At 39.1% G+C, this 19198-nt stretch overlaps 1 protein-coding gene across 2 annotated transcripts in view; it reads right to left on the minus strand.

Annotated features, from left to right (window-relative positions):
* dnah2 (dynein, axonemal, heavy chain 2) overlaps nt 1-17089 on the minus strand; it is a 122734-nt gene extending 105645 nt beyond the window's left edge. Inside the window, exons 1-9 of one of the 2 annotated variants that reach the window (XM_058395942.1) lie at nt 16921-17089; nt 12399-12546; nt 12022-12089; nt 10260-10430; nt 9701-9929; nt 7075-7185; nt 6722-6960; nt 5765-5956; nt 1111-1268 (exon numbers count right to left, since the gene is read on the minus strand). In XM_058395942.1, the coding sequence (XP_058251925.1) occupies nt 1111-1268; nt 5765-5956; nt 6722-6960; nt 7075-7185; nt 9701-9929; nt 10260-10430; nt 12022-12089; nt 12399-12531 (1301 nt within the window). In that variant the 5' untranslated portion in view covers nt 12532-12546; nt 16921-17089. Of the gene's footprint in view, nt 1-1110; nt 1269-5764; nt 5957-6721; nt 6961-7074; nt 7186-9700; nt 9930-10259; nt 10431-12021; nt 12090-12398; nt 12547-16920 lie in introns of those variants that run through there. The other variant, XM_058395943.1, reaches the window with a different exon arrangement.
* Nucleotides 17090-19198: the final 2109 nt, after the last annotated feature.

Here is a 19198-nt window from a genome sequence, read left to right on the forward strand (position 1 = left end):
TTTAAATATGAGGCGCTTAAAAAGGAGAGACATAGAATACAGAGTACAGCAGAGCGGAACAGAGATGTGTGATGGGCTTTAATAAGGCACCGGAGGGAGAAAAATTAATATATGGGAAATAGCCAGATAATAGTAGTGTTAGTGATGGCAAGGACTGTACTAATAATACTCTAATAGTGGTGGGATAGAATATGATAGGACATAATATAGTAAGATAAGTACAAATAGAGCATGGCATCATATTAGAGCAGCGGCCTGTGAAATATCAGGTTAGCAAAAATAGACACAATATGCACCGAATAGCATGAAAATGTGTAATACAAAAAACTTCGTCTTCATTTGCCAGTGTCAAAACAGAACAGTTTTGATAATGGAATTCATGAAATAAAGTGGCCTCTAGAATTATTGGCAGCTTTCATAAAACATCTAAATAAAATAAACATCACACAAAAATGGGTTTCATGCAGCAATCCTGTAAATGTTTGAGGAAGCCAAAGCGAACTAAAATTTTCCACAGGAAACGCTGATTTTCTTTGTACTTGTGTGCATATGTTGAGCAGCGCATTGCACATTCCCGACACAGCTCATTTGTATTTAGTGACGCCCACAAAACGCCATAAAAGTCCCAGTGCAAAGACAGCTGGAAGCAAGAAACAAACAATGACGGTAAAAGGCTAAAAGGCAGAAGTGGAAATGATTCTGAATCACTTCTATGCCAAAAAGCGATTATAAATATTTAACATTGATAATGATATTTTGAATAACACTTAGTGGTTAGCAAGTTTGCCTTACACCTCTGAGGGTTGGGGGTTTGATTCCTGCCTCCACCCTGTGTTTGTGTGGGTTCCTCCTGGTACTCCGGTTTCCTCCCCCAGTCCAAAGACATGTGTTATAGGCTACTTGGCATCTCTAAATTGTTTGTAGTGTGTGAATGGGCATGTGAGTGTGTGGGTGATGGGTTGGCACCTCGTCCAGCGTGTCAAATTCTGAATTAATGCATGTGATAGGCTTATTATATATTCATTTTGGCTCATTTCTTGAAGAATGCCTATAATTCTGGAGAGCAATTTGATATAAGGAAGTAAATGGAACACTGGAGCTATACATTACATGTCATAGAGCTGAGAGGTAAGTTCGTAGCGCCTCCGCCAGGACCTACAGCAGTAAATACAGTCGATGAGTGTCTCTTTGCTGGAAACCACATAGCCCTTAAAGATCCTTTTGAGCGAGATTTCTTTCCTGCACCAACCAATGATCTCATTATTCATCTACAACAAGAAGAACAAGAAAAAACACACAGATGTAGAGATTAAATATCGCACAACAGGAAAACTATTACAATAGTGTACCTTCAGACATGTGATTCTGACCAGTGGTTATGTTGTGCTGTAGGGGACATTGTGCTGGCATGCTTTTTCTCTACTTTTTGGGGGTGAAGACCACTGCCAGTGAACAGAAATTTATTCTCACTGATCACCTTTATCCTACTATGACGCATTTTCCTCCTAATTAGAGTGGCCTCATCCTGAATGACTCTGCCCCCATCCACGGGGCACAAGGATCACTGAACGGTTTGATGAGTATGAAAATTATGCTATGGCCTTCACAGTCACCATATCGCAACCCAAAATGAACAGCTATGGGAGATTTTAGATCAACATGTTAGACACTGCTCTCCACCACCATAATCAAAACAACAATTTCTGTGAAAAAGTTTTGGAAGAAAGTTGTTCATCACCTCAGTACAGTTCCAGAGACCATATGCATATTGCAATGGCCAAAGATGGCAGAGCTGACATAATTTGTCCAGGAGGAGTAAAAAATCTTTAAAAATAGACTGAAAAACCAAGAGGGAGTCTGGCTGGAAAGCACAGATTGCAGACCTAATTTCTGGACTAACGCCATTCTAATAGGGACCATTTCATTTTATGTTTAAATGTTTATGTTTAAATAAAGTTCTAGTATTCATTTAAGCTCTGTCCCTGAGTGGGTGCTCTTTGCCCTTAGCCTGGCTTCTTGCTCAGAAAAAAAAAAACATGTCCCAGCTGTTGACACAGTATGCAGGTCATTTCTGCATCTACAGTAAGATCTTTGTCTTTAAAAAGTCCCATCATCTCAACAGCTGCCCCATATAGAGGTTTACTTAGGTTAAAGACACCAGGTTTGTCCAGATGTGCACAGGTATATGCCTCTGTTTTATAATATCGCTTTATGTTCAGGTGTAGATTAACTCAGGAGTACAGATGTTCACTATGAATCAAACAGGCTTTCTGTTCATAAAAGCTTCAGCTTTAGACCGTATGACTGGTGTGTGTGTGTGTGTCCCTAGCATTCAAAGATACTGAATTAAAAAAGAAAAGGAGCAAGAAATGGAAAGAGAGAATGAGAGGAAGCGTAGAAAGTGTAATTATCAAATATGATGAATAAAGTACAGGATGTGAAATGACAGATCCATTTTCATTTCTCTGATCAGTGGGTTAATCCAGACTGAGAAATCACCAAACGCTGCACTGAGATGCACAGAGACTTGTGTGTGTGTGTGTGTGTCATGCAGACGAGAGAAAATGTTTTACAGCTTCTGAACCAAGAATGAAGCTAATTAATTTGATACGTAATATTACTCTGAACTCACATTTTACCGAAATACTGAAGAATCTATGGCATTAACCAGCTTAGGAGTTAATAATCTTTTCTTCATCTCGTCCTTTGCACTACGCAAAAAGAAATGCTAAAAATGAAAACAGCATATGTTCCTCGAGTCTCGTTCCCTCGAGCTTTCAAGCCCTTGACTAATCACAGGTTTTTTCCAGAGTTTCTATAGATTGTCAGATTTGGCACCAATGAGCAAGTCTTCACTTTTGGAACCTAAAGAAATATGTCAGAATTTTCTCTGTTAAAGGTCGAGAGGGCGAGCTGTGTATGATTTATTGGATGCTGGAAATAAAGAGAGAAGAGAAGGTGAGCGTTTAAAAAACAAAACAAAAAAAAAAACAGCAGATGGTCTTGAATATCTGGCATGAGACGAAAACAGAGGCGCTTGTAAAGCCACAGATCTCAGGAATGAAATAACAATGAGGATATTAGTCTGTGAATACTGGTGGAGAATATTACAAACGATTACTAATAGCCATGTGTGTTTCCACTGTTTTTTACTCCTGACATTAAATGGGACAGCAAAACAGAGTCAAACATCCGTCATGACTGACTGGAAAATAATACTAATGTGACATTGACTACATCAGCTCAATAGTATTAGGAAATCTGTTATGAAGGTAGACTTTGATTGGTCTTCTGTATCTATTTGGCTCAGTCACTTAGCTAATCTTACACCAGGCACTTACTATAACTTATATATATATAGCAGTAATACATTCACACCATATGTGTGGAAGAAAAATAATGTGGAGTTTCTTGCTACTCATCATCATCTGCCATATTCTGTTAGAATATTCTGAGAGACACTTGCATGCATGTATCAGAGACAATGATAGCAAAGTGAACAAGTAGGGGGGGGAATGCACATGTTTCACACCCATTTCACACACACACACACACACAGAAAATCATACAATGACTCTTTGATTATTATTGGAAAGTGAATCATGGATCATTTTCTGTGCACTATACCTCTTTTTCTATCTCCTTCACCATAAAATGTGAGCTCAAATAGCACACAATCATCTTTCTCTGTTGAGGTAACAGACTTTTCTTACATTACTTTTTCTGGCTGCAGGGAGACATCGTCTGAACTGAAAAAAGAACAGTTAAAACCTCACTGGACCGATGCAGCAATAACTGGGGCCGTTTCACTTCCATTAAACACACCACTGCTAACATGCGACTGCACACAGCCAATAAAAACATTAAAAGCAGTGTGGCATATATGGGCCAGCACGTTGACAGATATTATCCGTGTGTTCTGATCTAACACCAGATTTGCTGTTCTTTTGCAATGATTAAGAGTGTCATGTGTAAAAGTCTAGTCCAAGATCAGCATATAAGGACAATTTAGTTTATTGGTGAACCAGATAGAAAGATCCAGGCCACTGAGCACGGATGGAGCCTTGCAGACTGTGTACTTTAAGTGCATTCATGCCACTGTGTAAAAAAAAAAAAAAATCTTGAGATAAATTACACTATTATTCCAAACAATAACAATACACAATCTCCATAGAGGGTATTTATATCAGTCACTGGCAGCATTCATTCTGCTTAACAGATATTCAATTTTCCAGCAAGAAAACCTGGAAATGGAGGTGCAATGAAACAAGACTCAGGATCCTAATTGACATAGCAGTTTGGAAATAAATACTATAAACCAATATTTTACTTCAGGTAACTAAAATATGTGGAAGAATGTTAAAGTAGACTGAGTTAAGATTGATGTCTTTACAAATACGGGTCAGTTTGAGCTTAGTGGTAAAATCTGCTAACCTTTTATTTCTAGCAAATAAATTAATGTAGGTATAGAGCCCTGCCACGTAGCCTCCTGGTGGTCCAGCTGCAGGATCCCGCGGTCTCATTGCCACGAGTTTGATTCCCGGGCAGGGCGCTAACCTAGCCACTGAAGAGTTAACTCTCAGTGCCGGTCCCAACCTCAGATCATGCATTGAACATGCATACATTGTATATGAAGGTGTAGAGTGCCGATGAGATAATTTACATTAACACATCAAATGGTCTGAAGCAAAGCATCTAAGACTGAGATTGTGTGGGCTCCAAAAGATCAAAAAAATAAAATGGTGATATAAAAAAAAATACGTCATGTGAGTCTAGCAAATGGTTTCAAAAAGAATTTGGAAGGAGGTCTTGCAAAAACAGACAAATAAGACATTGCAACAGACTACACAACAATGTTCTTAATCCTATGGCAAGATCTGCCAGTAATCTGACAAACTCTGCATCTGCTCAATACTCAATAGTGATAGGCTTCTGATTAGGTTTTCTGTGAATGTAAAAAGAGAACTTTAATCATCAGAATAGAAGAACATAGTAGTCTTTTTCTCAGAATTTCAGTGTTTAGTACGGTTAAAGGTGGATCTTTGCATGCAGCACAGTTGATAAAGCTTTTGGGATAGCGTGTAGCTATGGGCTTAACATGTGATTTACACAAAAAACAATTAGATCGAATGCTTTTGTGGCAGACCAACCTGCCTTGATATATTATCAAATAAGAGAATGAAAAAGAGGAAAGAAATAAAAGGAGGAATAAAAAGAGAGAAACACGACAGCAAAGAGAGCGTGTGATTTCAGCAGCTGAAGGGTCAGAGTGTAATTATGAGAGGTTAAACGTTTTTCCCTTCACTCTTGAGGAAGTGGAGAAGGAAATGAAAAGCGAGCAAAGCTGTGAGCAAATGGTGTTGGGAAGCCTGTACCACACAAAAGCAGGGCGCTCACCCAATGATCTAAAGCACACGTGCTACATGAGCTACAGAGCCACAGCTGATGGCTTATCTATTGAGCAGAGGCCTGAAGCTCACCAGGCTTTGAAGTGTTAAGAAGCGAGAGAAATCGACAGAGGAAGAGAGAGGGGGTGTGGGTTTGGTGAAATGGGGTGCTGATGACTATGCAGGTCTGTGTGTTTTTAGGGAGATACTGTAGCTGAACTGGCAAGCTTTAGATGTAGTAAAGGATTTAGTGAGCATTTACCAAAGAGTAATTGGTCACTATCCTTGGCTCATTGAGATGCACTTTAGAGATGTGTTTGGTTCAAGGAGACCTAAGAGTTCAACAGCAGGGAGACACCGGTGGCACCTTGTTGTACCTTAATTACGAGCGCAGTGATCCTCGCAGGGATGTTGTAATGGGGAGAGTTCACCCAGATGTAACGGATAATTTGGAGGATATGGCCCAGTTTGTGTGCTATCTGGCGAGGTTTGAGCTGGGCAAGTTCCTCATATGGCTCCCTCAGTATGCAGAGGAAAGACAGGTTAGACTGGGCCTGTAGGAAGCCATCCTGTAGGAAAAGACAAAACTTCAGTCAGAGTTTAGGTCAACTTCAAACACCAAGTATAGCTGGTAGAGTCAATTCCATTCTATTCAACAGCTTAACATGGCTTATTTCTATTCGCTTCAACGTTATATTCACTTTAGTTCAGTTAACACCATTCACTTTAACCCGCTTGACAACACCTAAATTTACTGCACGTAGTCCTTTGCCTTGTTACCTCAACTACACCCAGTTCAATACTCAATTTAAATTGAGTGCCACCATTCACAGGAGTATTTTGGAAACCCCTGGCTTATCTACGGTCACAGAGCTCTGATCCAGCATTCTGCTGACTCTCTCCCTACAGCTGTAACATTAAGAGCACCAATTACATGGAATGCAAGGTCAATCAGCTTTGAATGTCTCATTATTTCAGTCTGACAATATTGATTTTCCTTGGCCTTTGGAGAGTTTATGAAATGCCTACTCTTGCTGGAGCTCTGAAGCTCAGTGCTGCGTTAAGCTAGGGGTTTTAGGCTCTAGCTAGAAGCTGCCCTTTAGTACCTGATTTAGGATCAGAAAAAAACCTCATTCATTATTAAAGCAAGCAACAAAATAACTGCCTTTAGGGATTTAAATCAGCAGAATTACCCAAGTCATAACAATACCTGGATGTGATATAGTCTCATTTCCAAAGGGTATAATAAAGCTACTGGAGAGGCCTATAAATTTGTGTCATACACGTGCATTTATCGCAGCTCACACATACATAAACACAAAAGAATTCAGTACCTGAATTTTTTTGGCTAGGGTGCAGAATGGCTGCACATAAGCGGACATAGATAGCTGCAGTATGGTTTGAATGTGACAGACTCCTGGTTTCTGGAGCTGCTGGCTGATGCCAGATAGATCATCACGGCGGTTCATCCAGAAAGTGATCTCATCCAGAAGACCAGAGCTGTCGCCTGCGTCGACTGCAACCTGTATGTTCAGCACCTCCGTTATCTGCCGTGTCCAATGGATCATCACCACTGAAAAGCACAAACCATGAAGCAAAAGGGATATAATGGCAAACCATCTTGTGAAAGCTTATTCTTTTTACATGAGCTGTGCACTTTCCTTGCAAGTCCTTTTTTGGTCCTTACCCTCCAGCCTCTTCACCATCTCTTTGTCTCTGGCAGCCACCTCTGGGCTGTGCTGTAGGGCTTCCAGAGGAATATAAAGCACTGTTTTCCTCACAAGACTAACCCGTGCATCTATGAAGAGCAGCAAATAAAAATAATTGAATTCTATGAATTAAAGCCATGACAGAAGATAAATGCATTTTATCTGAAAGTACAGGAATGCCTAAACCCAAAAAGGACTCAAATGAGCATCACAGCCCAGTAATTGATGAGTGTAAAAGAGTTTATGGGCTCCAAGAGAGCACACACAGCTCTGTGCAATAACACAGTACAATACAGCCCAATAAATGCTGCACATTATCACATTACCATTCATATTACACCTCATCATTTACCACATTACTGAGCAAATCAATTTAATGTTACATAAGGTTTGCAAACAAGGGAACTGTAATGATATCAAGGAATAAGATAGAAAGGGTTATTTTTTATTTGAGTGGCACATAAGGGCTTGTCATTCCTCGCTTTACTTTTGTTATTCTCAGCACCATTCCATTCTTTCTCAGCAGGTCCTTCCTACCTCTTCACATTAGCAACTTAAATATGTACTCTTAGAAAAAGATGGATTCCTTGGACTGTCCATTAAAGATTCCTGTAACAAAGGGTGAGGGTATGCCATTCAGAAAAGTAGAACTGTTTTAGAAAGCTCGAACTATTAACCATCCAAAGACCTATTGAGCAGCCCTTCTTCTTAGAGTGAAATGAGGAATATGGGTAGAAAAACATGAATAAAGGCTATGAATAGAAGAGGGGAATTAAGATGAATTTAGAAAAAGGAAAATCTGAAGGCGAGAGAGAGAGAGAAAGAAGAAATGAGACAAGAAAACACAACATGTACTAATACACAGATAAAAAGATTAAATGAAACAAGGCTGGAATATCACTGTGACTATGAGCAGTGCTGGCTCATTCTGTGAGGGTTGTTATGAACAGGAAAACTAAATAAGGCTGAGCAGAGGGACACAATGGCAGAATTAGATTGGCTGTGAAATATAAGAGGGAGAAATAATAAGAAAACATGGAGCAGAGAGATAGGTGACTCAGTCCATTCACAGATCAATGAGAAAGACATATACGTAGGAGGTGTGAGCATCTAAAGAATGAATGAGAGTTATGGATAACAGCAGAGTGTGGTGCTTTTTTCTTCGTGTAGGAGAGGGTTTACAATATCTTTTTTATTCACTATATATTTCCCTAAATAATCTCCAATACAATGAATTGCTTCAGAATGAATGGTGCTACAGCGTTATTTTTGGATCAGGCATGATGAGTAAAATAAATACACCTTTGGGCCAATATCGACCATATGCTTTCAAACTAAATCATTTTTAGTACTGTGCTTAACAACCTGAATACATCATTATCAGTCATTGGAGTCCACTTTGTGACTTCATTGTTATTGCTTTAGTGAGTTAAAACAAAAATCAAAGAGACTCCCTGCACAATGTTTATCCTCCTGGGCTGATTTGGCTGCATTTTTTTTTTTTATTATAAAACATTTCTGTAGCCTTGAAATGTGTTACTTGGATTGCAGATGTATTGACTTCAGCATGATTTGCAGAAATGTGTATTTAAGGGAGAGAATGGAGATTAGGGAGAATTGTAAAAAATGATCAAAATGTCTCTCTGATTAGACAGGGTGCAGTGCAGCGCGACTTTTTTTGCCCAGGTAAGAATGGTGTCTGATTGGTGGGGCTGTGATTTGTGTTTACTCAGGCCGTGTAAAGGGTGACGTGGGTGCACTGATTGGTATGATTGGTCTGATAATTGAACCATCACATGGGACCGTGTTGGGTGATTACCTATAAATGGCTGGTAGTGCAGGGAGTCTTGGGCCTGCATTCATAAAGCAGTTTAGAGCGAGAGAGCTACCTCTGGATCTATCTTGCACATAGTGATTAAGATCAACATACACAAAAGGAATCTGATTTCAGCTGTCTGAAGGGTTGAAATATGATTATTAGCATTGTACTCTGGCAAGCGAGATAAGAGTGGCCCTCTGACTGCAATGTGAAGAGCAATTCCAAAGGTCCAGTAAAGTCAGTGTGAAGAAAGATCAATGGACTACAGTCTAACTGCCTGCTCTTCAGGAGAGAAATAAATGAGTGCACATTAAAATCTGGATGCTTTTTTCTGTGTAGATCATTTTCATCAGCGGATACATATCAATCCAGAAAAGTTGCTGCATATAAAGAGCTTTGGTTTCCAGTCTGCATTTTTTTCATCATAAACAAGGGGAGGGACAAGTCATTTCCTGAACAAATACCAAAAACACTTGTAGCCAATTTGAACCCAGTAGTATAGCTTGCACCAGAACCACCAGAGGTTCTGAAATCCTCACTAGTTTCATTATCCAAAGCTCCAACTAGCTGCACTCACTTGTGTGTATAGACCCTACATGCAAACAAAACAGAAATTCGCTTGATCCTTTCATGTCCGATGACTTCCTTACATGTCAGATGATATTTGCTGACCATGGTATAAAACTTTTTTGCTGAAAGTCATGGTAGTGCATCATGGCTAGCTGGAAGTATCTTTAGAAGTACTCCCACGCAGAGAGTGCTGTTTCTTGTGTCATGTTGTGTACCTGTCAGGTAGGTGATGAAGCGGTGCATGTGAGCTATATAATTGTTCTTGATGCTCTCTGGCCAGTCTGTACTGTGAGTGACCAGTGGTGCATAGATCCCGTTCATTAGCCTCAGCAGGCTTTCTAAACCCCCTCTCTGCACTGTGTGGAACTGCACACAGCTCTCAAAAGTCTCCTCCATAATCATAGAGTCCTCCTTGCGTATGAAGTAGGCCAGCTGCTCCACCACCTGTGTGTGAGGAAGAGAGAGATGTAGCAGAGAGAAATAAAGCAGGTAATACTTCATATTCGCCAGTTATAATGGATAGCCAGAATTCTTAAAACACTAAAGACTGACAGCTTTGAAAACTAAAATGGCAGATGCACTGGAATTGAACACTGTGCAGAGAATGTTGCATATTCAATAGAACATGAAATCCTTTGTCAAAAGTAAAAAAACACACAAAACTGATTTTCAAGTCATGAATAATTTGCAGTATCATCAGTCAGTGGTGATGTACGACTGCTGCCCTAATCCAACACCAAATGTCACTGCATCCCAGAATAGAACTGGCAGTACCTGGCTTGGCATGTTGTACTGCACACACAGGCCGGAGAAAGGGTCGGGGTAGATAATGAGAAGCTTGATTGTAGCATCTGCAATGAACTTGTCCAAGGCTCTATTATTTTCATCTGTCCAGGAAGCCTCTGATACGCCTGGCAAGGCCACTAGCCTTTTTAAAAGCTCCCTCTGTAAAGTACCATTGAGAAAAGAGAATTTCATGAGGAGATACTTAAAAAGATATATATATATATATATATATATATATATATATATATATATATATATATATATATATATACAACATTTAAAAGGTATCAAAGAAAAGGGTATAAAAGAATTGTAACATTAGACATACCATCAAACTATGCAAAATCCATTATCAATAAATAGAGAAAATGGACCACCACAGTGACATCACCAAAAACAGGATGTTGCTCCAAAATTACCAATAAAATACCAACATGACAACACAAAAATGTACCATCGAGGATGCCAAGAGACCTAGGGCAAAATTGAAGGAGACGCAGGAATATCTGACAAGTAGTGATTAATCTCGGCATGTAACAATCCTTCAATCTCTCAGTGATCTCTCACTTTCCCCACATATCTGAGCTCAGCGGTAGGGTGGCTACTAGATGGAAGACTTTTCTAACAAAAAAGCTCAAGCACAACTAAATGACCCCCAAACCATTGGGCAAAATGTGTTATGGTCTGATTAGAACAATTTCCAAAGTTATCATATTTCCATAATGCAAACAGTCGGTGCTCTTCACCAACAGAACATCAGACCCACAGTGTAGCATGGTGGTGCCAGCATCCTGTTTTAGGGCTGCTTTTCTTTAGCCAGAACGATAAAGGGGCTTTTATCAAGTTAGAAGGAAGGATGAGTAGCTGTCTCTTTATTAATACCCAAGAAAATACTTTGAAAGTGGCACTTACATGATTAATTACTAATCATTTCCCTAAGGCTTAGATATTATTTTTAATAACATAACAATAACCATACTTTAGTTAACAGTATTGACCTTTGTCTACGAGTGTTCAGCGATAATGAATGGCAGTATAATGTAATCCAGTTCTCTCTGGTTGCCAGCTGCCACTTCTACAGGGTCTCCCAGCAGGGGCTGCAGAATCACTCCATGTAAATGCCATTGCTCTTTTACCAGCCAGAGGGCTATAATTAATTCTATTAATGTCAATGATGCCAAGGACAGAGTAGCAGCAGGTTCACTGACCCAATCCCTCCCTATCACCCTATGCATTCTAGGTTATTCTTCCTCTGCTGCTTCTCAGACATTCCTCAGGCAGTGTAGTAAGCAAAGGTTCCTTCTCCAGTTTAAGTGATAAAAGGAGTACTGCACTCATTTATGTGTATAGATTACAATTCCACAATGGATTTTCCTATTTCGATTCTGACTGAGAGCAGCTGGTGGGAGAAAAGTGATATTTTCATTGGCCGACCTGTGAGCATTTGCTGAATTTGTGTGATCAATGAGGCATAGTAAATGAAGATGGTCCAGCAGAGCCTTACAGGCTACAGTGTTTGTGAAGCAATGAATCAACAATTCTCTCACATCACCAAAAAGCCTTAGTAACACAAATAAAAAAAAATAAAAAAAAGCACTGATTAGTATGCAAGGCTGTCAGGCTTGAAAGCCTCAGGCAAGAGAAATTGTGAATTGCAGATTACAATCAGATAAGAATCACAATGAGTGTGAGGTAATTCATCAGTGACTGTGTTTAAAAGCCTCTAATTTAGCATAAATAAGTGAATTACCAGGCCTTTGGTGTATGCATCCTCTTCCTCTGACACTGGTAAAATAGTTTCTTCATCATGATCCCCCACTACCACATGCATACACACAAGCAAACAACATGGGAAATGAAGTCATATTGTGTCACTGCATTGTGGGATTGCATGATAGGGACATGTATAATGTATGGAAAAACACAGTTAAATCATGATATATTTTGGAGGAGAACCAAAGAAATTAGCACTGTATGATATATATATTTATATGTTATATAATCATGTAATTAGGAGAGGAATAAAAAGTATAAAATAGATCTTGACATTTAATCAGTTACCTTCTGCAGTGGAGTTATAAAATCCCTGTGACCTGTGGAAACCCATGATAATCTTTATTCTCTTACCTGCAGGCTCTGTGTCTGAACCCTTCAGTACAGACTCATCTCGGGCTGGAGGAGAAGGTCTCTTCCATGCGCTGGAGTGTTTTGATTTGCTAGAAGATGAACGCCCTGTGAGAGGTGTCTCTGGCTCAGCCATAGTGAGATAATGCTTCTGTAGCACAATAAAGAAACTGGACTAAGCCAAAGATCGTACATAATTATATTACTTTTTTCAATTATATTTAATCTTATTTCATCACTCACAGTGTCCCTACTGAAAGTCAGTATTCAATACGTAATCTTTATTATAGTCAATATAAAAGCTGCAATGAAATCTAGAAGCAACTCGGTTTCACTCAGTCGACAAAATGCTTGGTTATATTTCAGCGGTTATAGTTATATAAAAAATGTTCTTGGTTTAACCACAAAGGAAAACCCGACTGGGTTTTTTTCACCTTACAAAATGGAGTTTTATGTACCACTGACAAATATGACAATATAATATCATTAATTGTAAAACTAAAAATAGAAATACAGTTGAGAATTGTGATATGATATATTTTTTTGCCATATCGCCCACCCTTAGTTTTATGGTAACGCATGATTAATTGAACGCCCTGGACATGAGGTCGGTCTCAACAGGGATTTTTTCACATTAGGATCTGAATTGATTTTATGGATTTAATTCAGAGACTTCATTTGGATTACACAGTGCTCGCCTTCATGTAGTCTATCTAAAATTCAACACTTTCTTGTTATTCCAGTCATGTCTTCTCTGAGCGCATTACAAAATAATTAAGCACAAACAATAATTGCAAGCAATCAGCCAGCAAGACACACAAAAAAAAATCGTATCAAGACAAATGTATTAACCTTCAAAACAAGGAGCAACGTTTAAGAGCAGGCTTGAGGGTTTGCTCTGAGACCACTGTACTAAATTCATACATAAGTAGCAAAAGTACAAAAAGCAACAAAGAGCATACAGGGAATATATCTGTTCATAGGATGTCACACAGTCACCTCATTCACTTCTACATACAGTTGTCAACACTAGTAGCGTCATTTTGATTATTGAGGCTTCGATTCAGTTTGCCAGTTGTCACATTTCTGAAAACTGTATGTAATAAAGCAGACGAGTTATTGCAGTCAAAGCTCAAGGTAGAGAAAGAGACAGAGACTGTAATGAAAAAAACATTTACTATAAGTCTATAAGCTGCTGAAGGCAGAAAGTCAAACTCCCCTTAGATCAGAATTGAGAGGCGGAGAAGCTGACATTGATCAATAACATTAATATGAGCCTGTGAAGCTCGGAGTCTCGGCTGAGATGAAGCAAGTACCCGAGTGACAAAACCAACATTGTTGACAGTGGAGGATTATTGTAGACAAAGTCTTGCCAATATAAGCCACAAAGGCTTTGAAATGCATTGCTTCTGAACGCTCGCAGTAACTTTATATTGCTCTCACTACATCATGTTAATTGACTGATCAATGCTCCAGCACAGTCAGGGCTCGACTCAGCAGTCAGGTAATAAAACGCAAGAAAATTCTGTAAATCACTTTGACTTCTTCTTCTTGCTGACAATATCTGCTTAGCTAGCCAAACACTAATGTTCTTCTCTTACAACAATAGTACCTGTCAGGTACTTTCATGTAAAACACTGTTTGCTCTGTAGGAACAAATATTTTTCACTTACTGGAATTTGGACCTAGCCGATCGATTTAGTGCTGCGAAAAAACGCCATGTGCATTTGCCTCAGGAATATATATATATATGGGTTGTTATAAACTCCCAGAATGTCATTTGAATTTCAGACTAAATACCACATTCACCAAAGTGATTGCTTTGACCTTTATTACAATCGCTTGTTGTAGGATTGTGTCTAGGCAAGTTAGGATTCACTTCATGTGGGCTGAGGGGTAAATTGTGTACATCTTAGTATATAAACTGTTTGATTCGTTTTTTATATCATCACTGACATGTCTTGACATGTCTAGATACAATGCCAGAACCTACAGGTTAGATTTCTGCCTACGTGCTCAAATCACACTGTATCTGTTTTAATCCTGACTTGGTAATGGCTTGGAGTGGTTGGAAAAAATTCTCACAGGATATGACAGACTGTTTACCAGAGCTTATGTCTTTAGGCCATTTTACAGTAGGAAATAGACAGCATCTGTAAAAAAAAAAAAAAAAAAAGATACTGACATAAGAGATTAAGATAGGCCTAAAATCACAGACGGCGTGTTGAGACTTGAGATTAATGTCTGTCTGGTATTTTCATGTGTATCATGCGTCTTCACTGACCACTTGCTAATACATTTTCATCAGCAGAAGAGTTGCCAAATCTGACAAAAGCAACCAGATGTCACTTCAAAACCAATTCCAAAACAAAACCTAGCCAATGGCACAAAAACTCATACAGAGTGGTTACATTTAGTCATTGGATGGCATTTCCTAATTAAATTGTCAGGACCGTAGACTAGTTGACAAAAGATAGACTCATCCTGTCATCTCAGATTTTGTGTAGGATTTTATGTGTTTTAAAAATCACACAAACGAAAAGAGAGATTTATTCGGAAGCTGTTTGACCAGTTATGCTCACTGTTTTTTTATTAAAGTAATTCTACTTTCAACCAGGCCTAATGTTTCCTTAAAATCAGCCCCTTCTGAACTGTATACACTATTTACACCTCAAAATCAAGGCCTTTGTTGCAAAGTGAATTGTAATAATGATTAACGTCATACATTTTAAAAATACACGGTTTGATTAGTTATTTCACACCAACGCTACAATTATCTGCTATTATTCATTTACTTTCACAAATAATTTACATTGGCGGAGGCGGAGATGTTGAGAATGAGAGTCTATTAAGAGAGCGCAAGCAAGGGGGAAAAAGAATCAGCCCATTATTTGTATTAACAACATGGCTGGACGGTATAAATGTAGCTTGATATTGCTGGAAACCTACAAAACTGGCAACATAGGTGATAACAGAGATATACTGAAACTTATTGCTGTTCGCACAACTATAAAATGTGGCCACATGATAGAGAAGGAACAATTTTGACATCAGATTTTGGTTGTTTCATCAGATTTTTTTGTTTTTTTGTTTGTCCAAAGATTTCACATTTCACATTGAAGCTTTCACATATCATCAGTGATACTGATTTTTAGCTGCAAATCCAGTCCATGTAGAACAGAATAGTGCAGTGATTAGGTAAAGCAGGGTGTAGCACAGTCAGAGTGTATGAGACCTTTCAGTTTAGTTGCTATGACAGAAATCACAAGCCACCATTATTAGGTGTGTTTACATGCAGCCATTTTCGTCAATCCGAATGAATTCAATCCAACTCCACATTCCAAAGAGTACTGTTTATATCTTCCCTAAACACTGCGGTCTGATTTAAATATACATTTACGGGTGGATTACATACATTGCGAAGAAAACTTCTGCGCAAGCACAGAGTGTCTGTCATCACAATCGCACCACTGCACTGCACATGTGCTGAAGATACTTTAGAGAATGTCTATTTTTTTCCTGTTGGATTATTTCTGATCTACACCATCCCTTTCAATCCGATCGTAATTTCATTCTTGACTGAGGTGTATACACAAAATGTTTTCAATCCGATTGAGCTAATTATTTGGTTGCATGTAAACGTACTGACTGTCACTTATAGCTATTAGGCTTTTCGTCTGGTCGCATATAAATAATGCTGACCTGGATCTGATGTGATCAGTTCATGGAAACATCAGGAAAAGAGGCTGTGTGGCTCTAATGCATAAAATACACCGATCAGCCATATCATTCTGAGCAGTGACAGGTGAAGTGAATAACACTGATTATCTCCTCATCATGGCACCTGTTAGTGGGTGGGATATATTAGGCAGCAAGTGAACATTTTGTCCTCAAAGTTGATGTGTTAGAAGCAGGAAAAATGGACAAGCGTAAGGATTTGAGCGAGTTTGACAAGGACCAGATTGTGATGGCTAGACGACTGGATCAGAGCATCTCCAAAACTGCAGCTCTTGTGGGGTGTTCCCGGTCTGCAGTGGTCAGTATCTATCAAAAGTGGTCCAAGGAAGGAACAGTGGTGAACCGGTGACAGGGTCATGGACGGCCAAGGCTCATTGATGCACGTGGGGAGTGAAGTCTGCCTGCTGGACGGGTCAGCAAAAAGGAGGATCAACACAATATTAGGCAGGTGGTCATAATGTTATGCCTGATCGGTGTATCATAGCACACATTTATTGAGGATTGTCTCTGGAAATTATTTGAGAGTTAAAAGATTTCAGAAACATTTTGAGAACCCCTGGTGTAATGAACTGACCGGAAATCATAAGTTTAGATTTAAATTGGTGTAGCTTCGATCTGTCGTGGTGCAGCATAGGTTATGACAATGTATGCAGTGGATTTATAACCTTGGCTACGAAAATAAAGAATTATTTATCTTCAGTGTTTCTAAGCAATTCATGTTACGAAGAAATGTCGCGAGCTTGCATAGCACCGCATTCCGCAACCGATACAACACAAACTGTCTTACCTTTCAAAGTGTCACATGTAAAACTCCTGCTTCCTCCTTCAGCGTTTCTTCCTGCTACCGTGTATGCAATGCGATTTATTTGCTTTAAGAAATGTTTAAGAAAATCCAGAAGTAATCATTTGAAGAGTTTTAAGGCACGCGAGGCTAACCTCTGGCTTCTATGCTATAAAGTTGGTGCGCGTGTACACGTTGCTATGGTTACGCCTCACCCGGGCTCAGAGGGACTGTTGTCATTAGACACCATTTCTTATGGGCGTCCAAAGTATAATAGATAAGGGGGGGAAGGCGAAAATAATCAATAAATTTCATTCACAGATGTATTTCATTATTTTTTTTTTATTTTGAGCCAAACCATTACGTATGTGTGAGAAACGTGCACGAGAGTAATAACTCACTACTGTTTGATCGAATACAGCTAGCCGCCATGTTGACATGAGCTACAGACCCTACGTGCCAAACAATGATAGCAAGCTCAAATATTATTTTTCTTTTGCAATCCCGTTAATTTTAAGGCTTAATTAACTACACATGACCGCCTTAGGCCTTTATTTGAAGGGCTGAATATGACTTAGGAATGCATAATTCAATCATTTTATAGTGGTTCAAGAGGATTATTGAATGTTATTATTACAGTACCAGCGACAGTGCACTGCCTTTCCACAATATATAACTCATGGGAACATTATAAAACAAGCCCACAGTTATATAAATAACAAGTAGTCTTTAAAGGTTTACTCGCCATGTTTTACTGGAACAAACAACATGGGAAATGTAGAACATGAGTTAAAAAAAAAAAAAAAAAAAAAAATATATATATATATATAACGATTTGAACCATGTCTTGAGGACAAGTGTATTACATGGTTGAGAAAAGTCAGTTTGAAAAGCAGAGGTCAGAGTGCTTGTTTGTGTTTACCCTGCCCTCTCGTTAGTTATTTTATTGACACTTCTCAACAACCCTTTACTCCACCCACATCTCAGGCTGAAATCGTTCAATTCCCAGCACAGCCACACAAATCTCCAATGATCAAAGAATTCATACTGTGCTTTGAAAGAAAACAAACAAAAAGAAAAACCATAAGAAATACTGTAAAACCAGGGGGGAAAAATCTCAACTCTTTCTTTTCTGAAATGGAGCAATTTATTCCTGTTGAAGGAGGTAAAGCTCTACACGAAATTAGTAACAATGCTCCCGGGCAGGTCTGTAACACAGTTTGTATAAAGCTTTGAATTGTTCGAATGGCTGAATCAAGTACAATAGGATTTTTTTTTTTTTCAATAGGAAGAAAAACGAACAGCGGTTGAACTCTCTGATAAATCGGTTAGAGCAAATTTTTTGTGTTTATAGTGCTATAAGTCGGCTTTCGAGTGCTCTAATGCACACTCCGACACACGAAAGCTGACTTCTAACAATATAAGAGAATGTCTTGAGGGTCCTTGCTATTGCTAACTTTAGATTCTAGGGGTAGAGCTTTGTGTACCTGGGTGGGGAAGAGTGCTAAGAATGCTACATTTAAACATAAATATTTTACTACAATATGCAACAAGAAAACCATAGAAACCTGGAGCCCGGAGTCAATAAATGCACACCTGACATTAAACCATTAGCTGATTTCACCAGATCTTATTGATTATGTTTAAATAATTGAGGAAGACAAAAATTGATCTAAATTAATCCATAAAGGAGACTCTTAAACGTCTAATCACCAGCTATATCACTCAGTATATTTAATTGTTTTCCAAGTTCCAATGCATGGCAGTCAGGTATGTTAGTTTTGCTATCCCTTGACCTCAGTGCAAAATATTACTGTGACCAGAACTTCAGTGAATAGTGTCATGTTTTTTTCCTTACATACACCGATCAGGCATAACATTCTGAGCACTGAGAGGTGAAGTGAATAAGACTGATAATCTCCTCATCATGGCACCTGTTAGTGGGTGGGATATATTAGGCAGCAAGTGAACATTTTGTCCTCAAAGCTCTTGTGGAGTGTTCCCGGTCTGCAGTGGTCAGTATCTATCAAAAGTGGTCCAAGAAAGGAACAGTGGTGAACCAGTGACAGGGTCATGGGCGGCCAAGGCTCATTGATTCATGTGGGGAGTGAAGGCTGGCCCGTGTGATCCGATCCAGCAGACGAGTTAATGTTGCTCAAATTGCTGAAGAAGTTAATGCTGGTGCTGATAGAAAGGTGTCAGAATACACAGTGCATCGCAGTTTGTTGCATATGGGGCTACATAGCCGCAGAGCAGTCAGGGTGCCCTGTGAACCGCCGAAAGC

Source organism: Hemibagrus wyckioides, linkage group LG07, assembly GCF_019097595.1.
Source record: "Hemibagrus wyckioides isolate EC202008001 linkage group LG07, SWU_Hwy_1.0, whole genome shotgun sequence".
Taxonomy (NCBI): domain Eukaryota; kingdom Metazoa; phylum Chordata; class Actinopteri; order Siluriformes; family Bagridae; genus Hemibagrus; species Hemibagrus wyckioides.